The sequence below is a fragment of the Onychostoma macrolepis genome, chromosome 10 (genome assembly GCF_012432095.1).
Source record: "Onychostoma macrolepis isolate SWU-2019 chromosome 10, ASM1243209v1, whole genome shotgun sequence".
Taxonomy (NCBI): Eukaryota; Metazoa; Chordata; class Actinopteri; order Cypriniformes; family Cyprinidae; genus Onychostoma; species Onychostoma macrolepis.
In genome coordinates this window covers 14,596,455-14,610,425 of record NC_081164.1, presented here as the reverse complement: position 1 = coordinate 14,610,425, position 13,971 = coordinate 14,596,455, and the positions used below count along the sequence as shown (strand labels likewise).

Below are 13,971 nucleotides of genomic sequence, written 5' to 3'. Positions count from 1 at the left end.
ATTACCCATATTGATAAGAATAAAAGGTTATATTTTCCTATTTTGAATCCCTCTTGTTACCAAAATGTACAGAATAAAGAATATTATTAGAATTTATTTAATGTAACTCTTTTGTCTGTCATCTTGTTTAAAAAAGGTAGGTTTTCCACTGCAGTGGTTCTTGCTGTGTCAAAATGACAAGAAACTTTAAGAGCATGATGATATAAAACCATGCATCTCTTGTCTCTTAACACTTTCTGCTACATATACCAATGACAGAAAAAAGGACAGTTAGAATAAAATAAAAAAAGTAGGAGAGCAAAAATATGACTTTAAAAGTGACTTTATTTTTTTATCATTTAAATTGACATTTAATCATTTAGCAGATGCTTGTATCCAAAGCAATTTACAAGTGAGGGCAATAGAAGCAATCAAACCAACAAAAGAGCAACAATATGTGAGTGCTGTGACAAGTCCCAGATAGTACACATAGCAAGCTTTTAAAAAAAAAAAAAAAATAGATAGAGATAGAGAGAGTAAACAGTACATGGACTAGAAATAGAATAGCGAGAGAGAGAGAGAGTTAGTACAAGTAGATAGAATAGAAATACATGTGCAACATTAAATCAACATGTCTTAAGGCTATTCACACAGTTTATGTTTTAATGTTTTATTCATATATATATATATATATATATATATATATATATAAAACTTCCTTTTCATTTGTCGAGAAAAAATGAACTAAAAGTACTTTAAATGTCAATATATTTATTACTTTGCTAATAAATGTTACTTTCAACATTTGCAGCCAAACTATACATGATATATAGACTCTCATAAAGGACATTAATAAAGAGTCTCGGTATTTCGCAACAACGTCAAAAGTTATTTCAAATGTAGAGCAGAAATACTATTCTTTCACAAATAACCTTTTTTTGTCCTAAAATATATTTTAATGCAAACCTTTATCTTCACACGATGTCGCTGCACTACTGATATTCACTTTAAGGGGAGGATGCGAGAACAGCCATGCTTGGCTTTCTGTTGGACGGAGGCAGAGAGAGCAGCACTGAGACACAGTTGAATCTGATCAGCGGGCGGGATCCACGGCACGGCGCTATGGCGATGCTCTGGATATTTTCAAGAATCCAAACACCCGCTAACCTCGATTCGTTTTGGAACACACTGCTATATTTCTTGTGAAAGACAGTGAAAGCATTGACATGCGCTCTGCAATGGATCCGTGGAGGAGAAGGCAGCTCGGTTTTGTCGTCCTCTCTGCGATGTGGAGTCTCGCCTCGGCTGTAACAAGATACTCCATCCCTGAAGAAATTCCAGTGGGCACAGTGATCGCAAATATCGCCACGGATTTAGGCCTTGACGCGCACAGTCTGTTGGAACGAAAGGTAAAGCTGGATCATATCCATAGCAAGAAATACCTAGAAATAAACGAAAAAACTGGAGAACTGTTTATCGCTGAGAAAATTGACCGGGAGTATTTATGCCCGGCCAAAACATCATCGTTTTGCTTCCTCAAGATGGACGTGATAATCGAGAGTCCAATACGCATATTTAATATCGAATTAGAAATTATGGACATCAATGACAACGCGCCTCAGTTCAGAAGGGAGAGAATACCGCTCGATATTTCAGAATCAGCAACACCTGGAGAGAGATTTTCTTTAACAAACGCGGTGGATGCAGATGTTGGAGAGAACTCAATCGAGACCTATTATCTGAGTGACAGCGACACGTTTACGATTGAAATCCAGTCTGGAAGTGACGGGACTAAATATGTCGACCTGGTGCTAAAAGCGAGTTTAGACAGAGAAAAACAAGCCGTTCATACACTAACCCTCTCCGCCGTGGACGGGGGCGTACCTGCGCGCTCAGGTACGGCCAGCCTTATCGTCCAAGTGCTGGATATCAATGACAACGCCCCTCAGTTTGATCGACAAGTCTACTCGGTTGACCTCATTGAAAATGCACCAATCGGGACACTGATTATGCAGCTGAATGCAACCGATTTGGATGAGGGTGTGAATGCGGAGGTCATATACTCCTTCACTTTATACACATCCGAGAAAACACAAGAAAAGTTCTCGTTGGATCCCAGCAGTGGAGAAATAAGAGTAAAAGACATGATTGACTTTGAAGAAGTGAAGAGCTTTGAGATGTATGTTGAAGCCAAGGACAAGGCTGTGAATCCACTTTCTGGTCAGTGTAAAATTTTGGTGTTCATCACTGATCTAAACGATAACCACCCTGAGATTACAATAAAATCTTTTCAGAGTTCGATTAAAGAAAATGACCCTGTAGGAACAGTGATCGCCGTCATCAGTGTGAGTGACAGGGACTCTGGAGATAATGGTAAGGTTGTTCTTTCCATCCACAATGCTGAGATTTTACCATTTGCTCTTAATAAGTCATCTGAAGACTTTCTGGAGTTAATAGTCACCGAATCGATTGACCGTGAGCTCAAAAACAGTTATGATATCACACTTTATGTGACCGACAGAGGAACCCCTCCTTTGACTGATAACGAAACAATCAGTCTTACAATTCAAGACGTCAACGATAACGCCCCAACGTTCCCTCAATCCTTCTATACCATTCATCTAATGGAAAACAATGAGCCTGGGGCTTTGCTCGCCTCCTTAACGGCCCATGACCCAGACTTGCACGAAAATCAGTATATTGTTTACTTCATCATAGAAAAGGAGATCGCCAACACCTCAATGTCCATGCTGTTTTCCATCAATCCCGAGAACGGCAACCTCTATGCATTACGCACGTTCGACTACGAAAGAGAGAAGGAGTTTCTGTTTCACATCGAAGCTAGAGATTCAGGACTTCCTCCTCTTAGCAATAACATGACCGTACACATCATAATCCTGGACCAAAATGACAACGCGCCGCTCATAGTTTCTCCATGGCGTCCGCAAGGTGCTGTTATAGAAGAAGTAATCCCGAGGTCAAGCGATAAAGGATCCCTGGTCACCAAGGTCATTGCGTTGGACGCCGACTCCATGCAGAACTCTCGAATAACGTATCAGTTCCTCCAGATCACCGACACCACGCTATTCAGCCTCGACCAGTACAACGGCGAGATACGAACCACTCGCATGTTCAGCTACAGAGACCCCAGACATCAGCGCCTGGTCATCATAGCCAGAGACAATGGAGATCCTCCTCGCTCCGCCACGGTGACCATCAAGATCTCCACAGTGGAGCAAGTGGTCACGCAGTTTACCGAAACCACAGAGGTGCCTATCGAATACGACCTGTTCACCGATCTCAACCTGTATTTGCTGATCGGTTTGGGGTCGGTGTTGTTTCTTCTGCTCATAACCATCCTGGTGATCATCGTGCTGAAATGTCAAGAACCCAAACCCTCACAAGCAGCTCCTCAGGGTAGGAACAGCATCATCAGCCAGAGGAACTCTTCCACCATTGCTGACTCTACTCTCATCTCTAGTGATGCCTACTGGTACAGTCTGTTTCTGGCAGAGACTAGAAAAGGGAAGGTGGTGGTGCGGCAGCCCCTTCCAGATGGAACAGGATTCATTGTGTCAAGCATCCCAGGAAGTGCTACACTCACTGAGACCAGTGCTTCAAGGTCTTCCACTTTACAGGTAATGTAGATGAACTTAGACTTGTATGTACTCATATGCATATACAGTGACCCCAAAAAGTACTCAAAAATCGATTACTTTTAATTGCATTGCATAACCAAATATAAATAAACATAGTTTAAGAACAATTTTTAAGCAAAACATTTCACAAAAATAAGTTTATTTGGTTTTAAATGATAAAATAATGCATATACAGTTCAAATTAAGTATCTGGACACTTATTGATTCTCAAACTTTAGTGATAATATCATAGTTAATGCGGTGAATAAGTGTAAACCTGACTTCAGACATCCACAAAAAATGGCCTGTCGATTAAAAGAAACTAAAAGTGCAAAACATGTCTACTGTAAATAATAACCAGTAACATAACAGATTTATATTTTTTTATATTTATAATATAAAAAGTTGGACCTCTAGTGTTAATGTGCCAGTGTGTGTCTATATTTGGAGATGAGTGGGAGAATGAGTATGACAAGCATTGGTGTGTGAAGTAAAGGAAGAGTGAGGCGCTGACAGTGAGAATTTTGCACCTTTTTGCAGCGTTGATGTGGCATGAGTGATAGGATGATTCTCTTTTACTGATATGAAATAATCAAAGTAAAATAACTGATATAAAAGTAAAAGTGGTCTCAAATCTGTCTTAGAGTGATTCCTGTGCTGTCTCTAAATAAATTAACTTATTATATATATTTTTTTATAATTCACATATATTTTAAAAGCATTTTCAAATTTACAAAATATAAATATTGCTGACATATATTTAAAAAATATTTTTTTGTTATATATTTTGGTCTTTATATAAATATATTTTAAATCTAAATAAATTTATGTTGCCCAAAATATATTTGCAGTTACCTAAAATTTATTTTTATGATTGTAAATATATTTTCTTCATGTTGGAGTCTAATTGTTAATTATTGAATGATTTGGATTATATTATTTTCAGCTGTGTATAATCATCTTCATTATTTATACTGGTCTCCATGTTTATGAAGCTATACCTTGAAAAAGGCTACTAGCCGAAACGTTGGTTAATAAATGTGCTTAAGTGAGTGTGCAGTTGTTCTCCAATTTATTTAAATATATTTTCTTGCCCACTGATTTAAGTGAAAATATATTTTGGCACTGAAGGTTTAAAACAAACTGCATTTTCCATTTAAAAATAAAAATAAAAAAGTCTTACTCTGTGCTTTTTACAACGTATATTTAGCAGATATTTAAAATATGTTTTGGCCAGAAAAAAAACAAAAAAAACTTTATGGGTAAAATGATGGAGCAATCATTTAAAGGGTAAACCGGATAGCTGCAGATAAAATAATGAGCAAAAAGTATATAGATAGATAGATACATAGTGCATAAACTGATAGAATGCAAAATGTCAACATTTACTGAATATGCTTGTTTGATTGATGATGTTTCCGTCTATTGACAGGAGTCAAGCAGTGATTTACCATGATCTGGACATGCTGACTGATGGATTACAACCTTCCACACCAGGCTCACTGTCCATGGGAGACAGATTGATCTTCTGTTTTACCGATTTTCAGGGTTTCATTCGTTTTCAAACACCTCTGTGTGTAGCTTCAAGAGATCATTTTAATATTCTTTCATATTTTGTATTCATTTATAATATTAATCATTTAATTTATATTACTTCTTATTTTCCATGCTCTTGTGATGATTGTGTCAGACTAGGTATAAAGAAACACACAACTCAGATTATTCAGTTACTTCTATTGAGTTGTTTTGACCATCACTTCTTCTCCAGCTTCCTGTTCTTCGTGTTGCCTTTTTGGCTAATAGAAGAATTAACTTTCAATTGACTTTCAAGACCAACATTGTGTCAGAAAGAGACATCCAGTGCGGCTTTGTGGCGATTTAAGGCTGGGTCTAACAACTGTATATCAGCCACTTGTAACCACATTGAGCATGACTTTGCATGGCTAAGACAAACAAGATGGACTTTTTATATCTAAAAGACTGTACTACAGAGCAAAGACAGAAGTGATACTTCACGACTACAAGAAGAACAGGACTTTCACCTGTCTGGTTCTAGTAAGATATGAACTACAAAACAGCTGGTAAAGAGATGAAAAGAGGGTCAAGACTGTTAAAGGGTTCTGGTATTAATGATGCTCTATTTTTACATTGTTAAAACACGCTGATGAGAAAGCTGTGATCAGATGAGCACAATCTAATGAGCCAGGCATTGTTTATACCTCAAAACACTTGGTTTGCCAGCTATGCGGTGCACATGATTCATGTTTATTTTTATCCTGCCTACCAAATACCATAAACGGCCTAAAACATTAGAAAGCATTAAAAAGTAAATTATTTGAAATCCTAGACAAATGCTACAATGAGTATTAATCTCATGAATGACACTTTACAAAAAGGTTTTACTTGTTTACATTAGTTAACTAGTTTTTATAAACTAACAATTCTAAAACATTTATTAATCATAGTTAATGTTAACTGCAACATATACTAATTCAATATTAAAATCATACGGAGCCCCTAAAGGGACATGGTGGTGGAATAAATTCGGGGTGGGAGTAAAAAATATTTTCTCTTGCAAAAATGTTGCATTCCATCGCAAAAAAAATTGCGTTCTCTCGCAAAGATATTTGCGTTCCATGTCCAAACTCAATGCAAAGGGGAATGCAAAAGTTTTGCGAAGGAAAGCTAATATGTTTGCGAGAGAATGCAAACGTTTTGTGAGGGAATGCAAAGTTTCTTGAGGGAACGCAAAAAAATCTGAAAAATATTTTTTTCCTCCCACCCCGTCGCTTTAGAGGTTCCATAAAATCAAAAGTTGTATCTGTTGTAACATATATTATATTGTAATATTATATTAATATTACTGTAACATAGTAATATTATAGACATGATCTACCATGAATTAGCAATGAACAGTTGTATTTTTATGAACTTTTATTAAAAATTAATAAATACAATAGAAAACGTCTTTGCTCATTGTTAATTAATATTGGCTATGGCATTAATTAATGTTAATAAATATGACCTTATTGTAAAGTGTTACCATTACATCGGTATGGCATCTGCCATTGGGTTGTGCCAAAATTTTACTGAAAACCAAGGAGGCATAAAATAAATTGTTTAGTGCAAACCTATTGTACTAGGTGCGAAAACAACAAAAAGGTTTAAAACATTTATTAATCTACCTTTTTGCAGATATATGTAGCCAGTGCTAGAATATTAACCTTGCCACATTGACAACAATAATATAAACCTATAGATCTTTTTTGTACAAGAATCAACAATTGTACTATCAAATTGCTATTCAGTGTCATTTTTGGCCTTGTTTACATAAGTTTTTGAGGTTTATATTGTTTTGTATTATGAAATTGAGATAAAATGCTTGTTAATGTATTTAATGCTGCTTCTTATATATGATGACAGTGCAATGTTTTAAGCATTTTTTTTCTTTTATTTGTGGTGATATATTCAGCAATTTCATTATATCATTTTGTAGATCTACTTATATCATGACAGAAATTAAATCTGTATTCCTCTCCTTGTATTAAAACAGTGTGTCAGCTACTGACGTGAGTGGGAAGGTGGAAAGGAATGACAATAGTGCAAGAAAAAGTGGTGTAGGAGGAACAAGGAGAAAGAGAGAGAAAAAGAGAAAACAGTAATATAGGTCACTTGAAACATGTGATTTGTATTTAGATTGACACATCCAGTTACCAGGACACAGAATGGTACTACAAGTTGCCATTAGTATTGACAGCCATGTAATTCAGTTTAACTTACTTCCTGAATAATGACAGCTTAAATTGGAGTACCTGGCAGCAGATGTGAGAATTTAGAGATAAATGACACAAGTTTAAAAAAAAATAAATAAATGCTGTGCCTTTAGCTGTTTGCTTTAGGGCAGAGAAAAGTGTGCCTGAATTTTTCAATGACAAAAAAACAGAATGATGTTAATAATACTATCAGCATATACGTCACAATTTCATCTCATTTCAGTATTTGCATTTCTGTTGCCTTACTTGCTAAATGTCCTTATGCAAACAGTAAACAATGCCTTTGTATTCTCGCTGGACTTTATGATTTGCCCTTTGTTTGTAAATACTGCAATGTGAATAAAAGCTTTTGCAGTATATTTCTGAGGTGTTTGTATTGTGAGAGTGTGTGTGTGAGGATATATGATCACATACTGACAAAACACACCGCTTCATTGGTGCTGACCTAGGCAACACTGTCTCCATAGAAACAGTTGCCATGACAACTCCTCCATCTCTTCAGATTTTGAGAAGTACACCTTTTTTAACCTCCCCAACACATGCTGTCCAACTGCCTTCTTCCATCTCGCTTTACCTCTTTCTTTTAGAAACACACATGCAGATTCACATAAAAATGAGTTTAGGATATTGCATCAAACTTCCAATTAAAGGGATAGTTATAAAACATACATAATGTTCTTAAAAATGTATTAAAATGATTAAAATACCCAATAAGCCTTCTTTTTATGATGTGTTTTTAATTGTGCTTCTACAATTTGTCTGTGTGTATTTATTACAGTTACAGTTCAAGGATATACACCCCTTGTGAATTCTGATAGGGTCTTGAACGAGCAGGAGGGAAATTCTGCTGATACTGTGTAATGCATGCATTTGTGTTATACATATTTCTGCCACTAGTAGGGGCTATTTAGCACGCATAGCCTGACAGTGCAGTTTGCAGTTCTGTATCACTCTATCTGACCACAGGCAAACCCTCAAATGTTGTAAGGTAAATTATGTGGTTACTGTTAAAGGGTTCTTGTTTTGCTGTTTGCTGACTTAATTTAAACTTTGTTGTTATTGTTTATTTGTCGTGTTGTGATGTAAAGAACTCATTGTTTTACATTCGTTGATTGTCAGTATCTTCAACCATTTAAAACTATATACTAGATATATTTGCTTTGAAGGATGATTGTTTTTTTTTTCATGAGGAAAGATTTATTAAGTGTTGAATAAATTTATAACAAATTAATTTATTGTGTTACTAAATTAAAATTTGCTGAACAAGAAATCTGTTGTTGTCTTGAAAAATGTATTACGTGAATGAGGCATTTTGCTTTTAGTCAATAAACAAATTCAGCCTGACAAAAAGTATTAGGTTAGAGCATTTCTCTCATTCTAAACACATTAGGTTGCTTGCATTTTTACAATTTTTCAACCATTTATTTTTTACAGCATGATCTTTAACAAATATGTTTGAAGCATGTAACGGCTAATACCAAATGTTTGTCCTCCTGCACACAAAATACATATTTTGCTGATTTTACTTAAAACAAAGAATTCATTATATATTTTACTTGAAATTTCACTAATTGTTCTTTGTTCTGTTTGGATGACAAATTTGAGACAAGAGTGAGTTCATCGCTTCAAAAATTGAATCTGAAAAATGCCATTACAAAATACTTACAATTTTTTAACTCATCAGACCTCCATAACCTGAATCAGCAGATCAGATTTAGATTTTCATTGTTGCTTTCTGTGTGATTTTGTGATATCATACTGATTGTGAGAATTTTATTGTATAACAATAAGCAATACATGGCTTATAAGTCAATGATGTACTACTGGTCATATTGGATTTGGACCAGTTTATGTAACTACAGAGTTTTTTATTCTCAGTTACTAACTGTTTTATCTCTTCCATGAGGTTGGCAGTCTTGATTTCTAACTGTGTTTCGTTATTTTTGTTATATTTAATTAATTATATTCTCAATTAGTAATTGGTCTCTCTCTCTCGGTTATCTCTTTTTGTAACTGGTTTATCTCTTTCGTGAGGTCTATATACTTGTTTTGAAACTCATCTCTAAGAGAAAAGTTCTTGATCACAGTTTGGTGAGTTTATGTACTGAGCTGGACACTTAGCGCTATGATGACAGTCAACAGAACACACTGCAGCTCCTCCGTACATTCTGCTCCTCACACTTCCTAAAATGACAGACATGAAAGAAATGTTTCGAAATCTTTGTTTACAACTCTGAAAATGTCTCTCTTTGTGTTAGTATTTCTTAACATAATGAGAGGAGTCTGTACCTGTGTTTTGAAGTATGCGTAGTCTCTTTGTTTCTGAGTCCTCCACACCTGTTCTGCCATCATCATTAATTATAACATCTACATTGGCACAGATCACCACCTCCTCTTCATCGTCTCTGTCCATCTCTTGTGTTTCAGTGGAGTTCATGTTGTCATAAGTACTCTCGGATCTATCTGATGCATACAGATGATAATTGTTGCTTCTCTGTGGGTGTCTTCAGGTGAAATGCACCACTTTGTGCTATACTAATTTTTCATGTTCTGTAAGAAGAAGTTGAGGTCAAAGTGTCTACTAAAAACACATGCAACATTAAGTCTGCCGTCACTGCATTTTTTTCATTGTTGTAATGTAGATGATCCAAAAATGTCAAGTGTTGTGACCAAGTAAAAAGCAATACAATACTTTTCTTGCACCTTGAATAAACGAAGTAAAATGTTTATTTATTTATTTGTTTATTTATGTGTTAGAGATTAGGTTCCTTTATTTCTACCATTTCTACCATTATCCACATTTTATTTGAGTTTTTTTCTGAAAGTGTATATATTTCACTTAATACATATTAAAGTACATAGAACTTCTCTCTCTGTGTGTGTGTGTGTGTGTGTATATATAACAGTCAAACCAAAATTTGGTTATGAAATATGACAAGAACTCAGAGTTAAACTGTGTCAGCAAAAATTAATCTTGATAATGTCAGATAACTTTGATAGAAAGGTATATAATGAATTAGGTTGAATAGCTGTCAGCTGTTAAATATAAGTACACAATTAAATAATACCAATTTAGTTCAACTAATTACCAATAAATGCTTAATTTTGTTCAGTCCGTGGTGTAAAAGGTCACATTATCAAAAACAAACAAACAAACAAACAAAAAACACACAAGTAAACCATGATCAGGTCAAAGTGTCTGAATAATTTTTGCCCAGAATTTTTATCAATTTTACTGGTAGTACACTGTGAAGAATTTTTGGATACAATATGTCACAGTTTACTTTATTTTGCTATCCTCACTTACATAAATGAACTATAGTGTCCTGCAACCGCTAGTAAAAAAAAAAAAGACAAGATTAAATCTGGTGCCTTAATAATTTTTGGTTTGACTGTATATATAAAAACAAGATCTTGAACAAAACATTCTGTTTATGTTTCTTGTACGTTAAGTACAAGAAAGATTTAGAGAAGTTTATTAAAAGTATGTTTTTTCACAGTACACAATTTATTAAATAGATTACAGATAGAATGAGAAGAAATTAAACTTTTAACATTTAAACTCACTTAAATATATAGTCATAGCGGAGTGGCCTTTTCTCCATGTGTCACTTGTTTGGGTTTAAGCACTTTCAATCAATCAATCAATCAATCAATCAATCAACAAACAAGCAAACAAACAAAATCCTCTGATAAAGAAAGTTCCACCATAGTTCATATGGTCAAAACCTCTAACCTTCTTCACAGAAAAATAATACATATTGGTTACACTTTATTTCGATAGTCCACTTTAGACATTCTACTAACTATAAGTAACTTTGTAACTACATGCTAACTACATGTCAGTTAATTATCATTAATTTGCAACGACATGCCTACTAACTCTCAGTAGGGTAGGTTTAGGGTTAGTAGAATAAGTTGACATATACTTGCAAAGTTTCTCATAGTCAGTATGTTGTATGTTATGGACCCATCAAAATAAAGTGTTAGAAGATATTAAGCAGACAGTCTACTAATACTCTAATGACTGCTAGCTGACATGTAGTTACAAAGTTACTTACTGTTAGTAGAATATCTAAAGTGGACTATCAAAATAAAGTGTTACCTAAATATTCTTCTTCTTTTATTATTATTATTATTATTATTATTAATCATATATAATGACATCAGAAAAATAAAAGAAACAAATTAACAATTATGCAAAGTGGCTCCAACACACAAGCCCCAGTGATTTTACAGTACATACACAAGATGTCTATGAACTTAACCTTTACATTGTAACTGGTTTTATGATCTGTGAGTACAAGAAAAGGGTGCTTTGCTCCCTCCAGCCAGTGCCTCCATTCCTCTAGGGCTAACTTTACCGCCAATAGTTCCCGATTTCCTATATCGTAATTTCGTTCCGCCGGGCTGAGTTTTTGGAGAAGTAGGCGCATGGATGGAGTTTCGGAGGCTTCCTGCTGCTGAGATAAGACGGCTCCCTCGCCCGTGGTGGATGCATCTACCTCTACAATGAATTGAACTTCAGGATCCGGGTGAATGAGGAGTGGTGCGTTGGTGAAGGTCTGCTTAAGGTCGTCAAAAGCCTTTTGAGCTTGGGGGGTCCAGGTGAGGGTCTTGTTCTTACCCTTGAGGATGTCTGTGAGGGGACTGGTGGTGGTGCTGTAGTTAGGAATGAAACGTCGGTAGAAATTAGAAAATCCGAGAAATCTCTGAAGTTCCTTGATTGTGGAGGGAACCGGCCAGGATGTGACTGCTTCCACCTTCCCCTTGTCCATGCGGACGCCACGCTGGTCGATGATATATCCCAGAAAGTGTACGGAGGGTTGGTGGAAGGTGCATTTTTCGGCCTTGAGGTAGAGGTGAAAGTGACGGAGTTTTCGGAGGACCTCCGCAACGTGGTGGCGATGGTCGGCCAAGCTCCGGGAGTAGATGAGGATATGATCTATATAAACTATAACAAATCGGTTCAGGAACTCCCGGAGCACCTCGTGCATAAACCCCTGGAAGACGGAAGGGGCGTTGACAAGCCCATACGGCATTACCCGGTATTCGTAGTGGCCGGTAGGGGTGATGAAGGCTGTCTTCCATTCGTCTCCTTCTCTTATGCGGATGAGGTTATATGCGCTGCGGAGGTCCAATTTTGTGAAGACGGTGGCGCCGCGTAGTTGTTCAAGGGCTGCAGGAACAAGGGGAAGGGGATACCGGAATTTTACGGTGATGTCATTGAGTTTACGGTAATCAATGCAAGGCGTGAGCCGCCGTCTTTCTTGCCCACGAAGAAAAAGCTGGAAGCAGCAGGGGAGGTAGATGGTACTATATAACCTTGCTGTAAAGCCTCCGTAATGTACTCCTCCATGGCCTTTTGCTCCGGAGGAGATAGTGGATAAATTTTGCCTTGTGGTACTGGCTCACCCGGGATGAGATCGATCGCACAGTCCCATGGCCGGTGTGGGGGTAGCTGGGCAGCCCTCTTCGGACAGAAGACGTCACTAAAGTGGGAATAGCACGGAGGTATATTAACGGATAAGTTCTGGTGAGGGCTTTCAATGGATGTGGTGCCAACTGTTATAAGGGATTGCTTGGGTCTTCTCGGTTGAGGTAAGTTGGGAAAACATTTATGGAAGCACTTCTCACCCCACTTTAGGACCTCTCCTGTCCTCCAAGACAGATGTGGGTCGTGCTGCACCAGCCACGGTCGACCCAGAATGATGTCTACCGTTGAACCCTCCAGAACCAGAAGTTGGAGATTTTCTTGATGCAGTTGACCAATCTATAATAGTAGGGGTTCGGTGCAAAGATGAATCATCCTCTCTGTGAGAGATTGGCCCGTTATGGATTGTGCTTCATAGCCTTTTGGAATGTCAAAGGTGGGGATGCGGAGTTGCTGGACGAGATTCCCCGAGACGAAGTTCCCCGCGGAACCAGAGTCGAGGAGGACTGTGACTGAGAACACATTGGAACAGGCAGTAAGCAAAGCGTGAGTCGAGAGAGGTTTGAGTTTTGGAAGTGGAGTGAGGACAGAACTCACCAAGATTTGTTGTGGTCGCAAGGGACACTCCAGCACTCGATGTCCATCATCTCCGCAATAGAGGCACAATCTGTGGGTTATACGGCGTTGTCGTTCCGATAAGGATAGACGGGTCACATTAGTTTGCATTGGTTCTGGAGGGTCTTCCATCTCTGGTCGGCGAGGAGGAGGAGGAGTTGCGATGGCGGTGGTGTGATCCAGGGAACAAGATTGGATGCGATTAGAGCAGCGAATAGCGAGTTGGATGAATTTCTCCAGACCATAATTGTCATCGTAAGCACTGAGGTGAAGACGGAGGCGAGGGTTTAAACCTTGTCTAAATGCGGTGATGAGTGATGGTTCGTTCCAGCCGCTAGCGGCTGCCAGAGTGCGGAACTGTAAAGCATACTGCTGTATGGTGTGAGTACCTTGACGAAGTCGATATAACTGTTCACCAACAGTGGAATCCCCAGGCGATAGACTGAATACTTCTTTGAAGTGATGAATGAAGTGGTTGAAACTTTGGGTAGCGGGTCCAGCTTGGTTCAGGATAGTTTCGGCCCATTTCAGG

At 37.4% G+C, this 13,971-nt stretch overlaps 1 protein-coding gene across 2 annotated transcripts; it reads left to right on the top strand.

The window, feature by feature from the left end:
• Positions 1-451: 451 nt before the first annotated feature.
• On the top strand, positions 452-7,783 carry LOC131547747 (protocadherin alpha-C2). Of its 2 annotated transcripts, XM_058788364.1 has the most exons (3): positions 452-3,396; positions 3,461-3,617; positions 5,050-7,783. In XM_058788364.1, exons 1-3 carry the CDS (start codon positions 1,206-1,208, stop codon positions 5,438-5,440), a joined length of 2,739 nt encoding a protein of 912 aa, XP_058644347.1. In that variant the 5' UTR covers positions 452-1,205; the 3' UTR covers positions 5,441-7,783. The 2 variants fall into 2 exon arrangements, with proteins under 2 accessions (XP_058644347.1, XP_058644348.1); XM_058788365.1 differs by having other exon boundaries at positions 452-3,617; positions 5,050-5,205.
• Positions 7,784-13,971: the final 6,188 nt, after the last annotated feature.

What these genes read in the sequence shown, in the direction of transcription:
- LOC131547747 (XM_058788364.1), top strand. Translation starts at nt 1,206, where the DNA reads ATGCGCTCTGCAATGGATCCGTGGAGGAGAAGGCAGCTCGGTTTTGTC. An exon ending in CTCACAAGCAGCTCCTCAGG is followed by an intron (nt 3,397 to 3,460) that starts GTAGGAACAGCA and finishes TCTCATCTCTAG; the next exon opens with TGATGCCTACTGGTACAGTC. An exon ending in CAAGGTCTTCCACTTTACAG is followed by an intron (nt 3,618 to 5,049) that starts GTAATGTAGATG and finishes GTCTATTGACAG; the next exon opens with GAGTCAAGCAGTGATTTACC.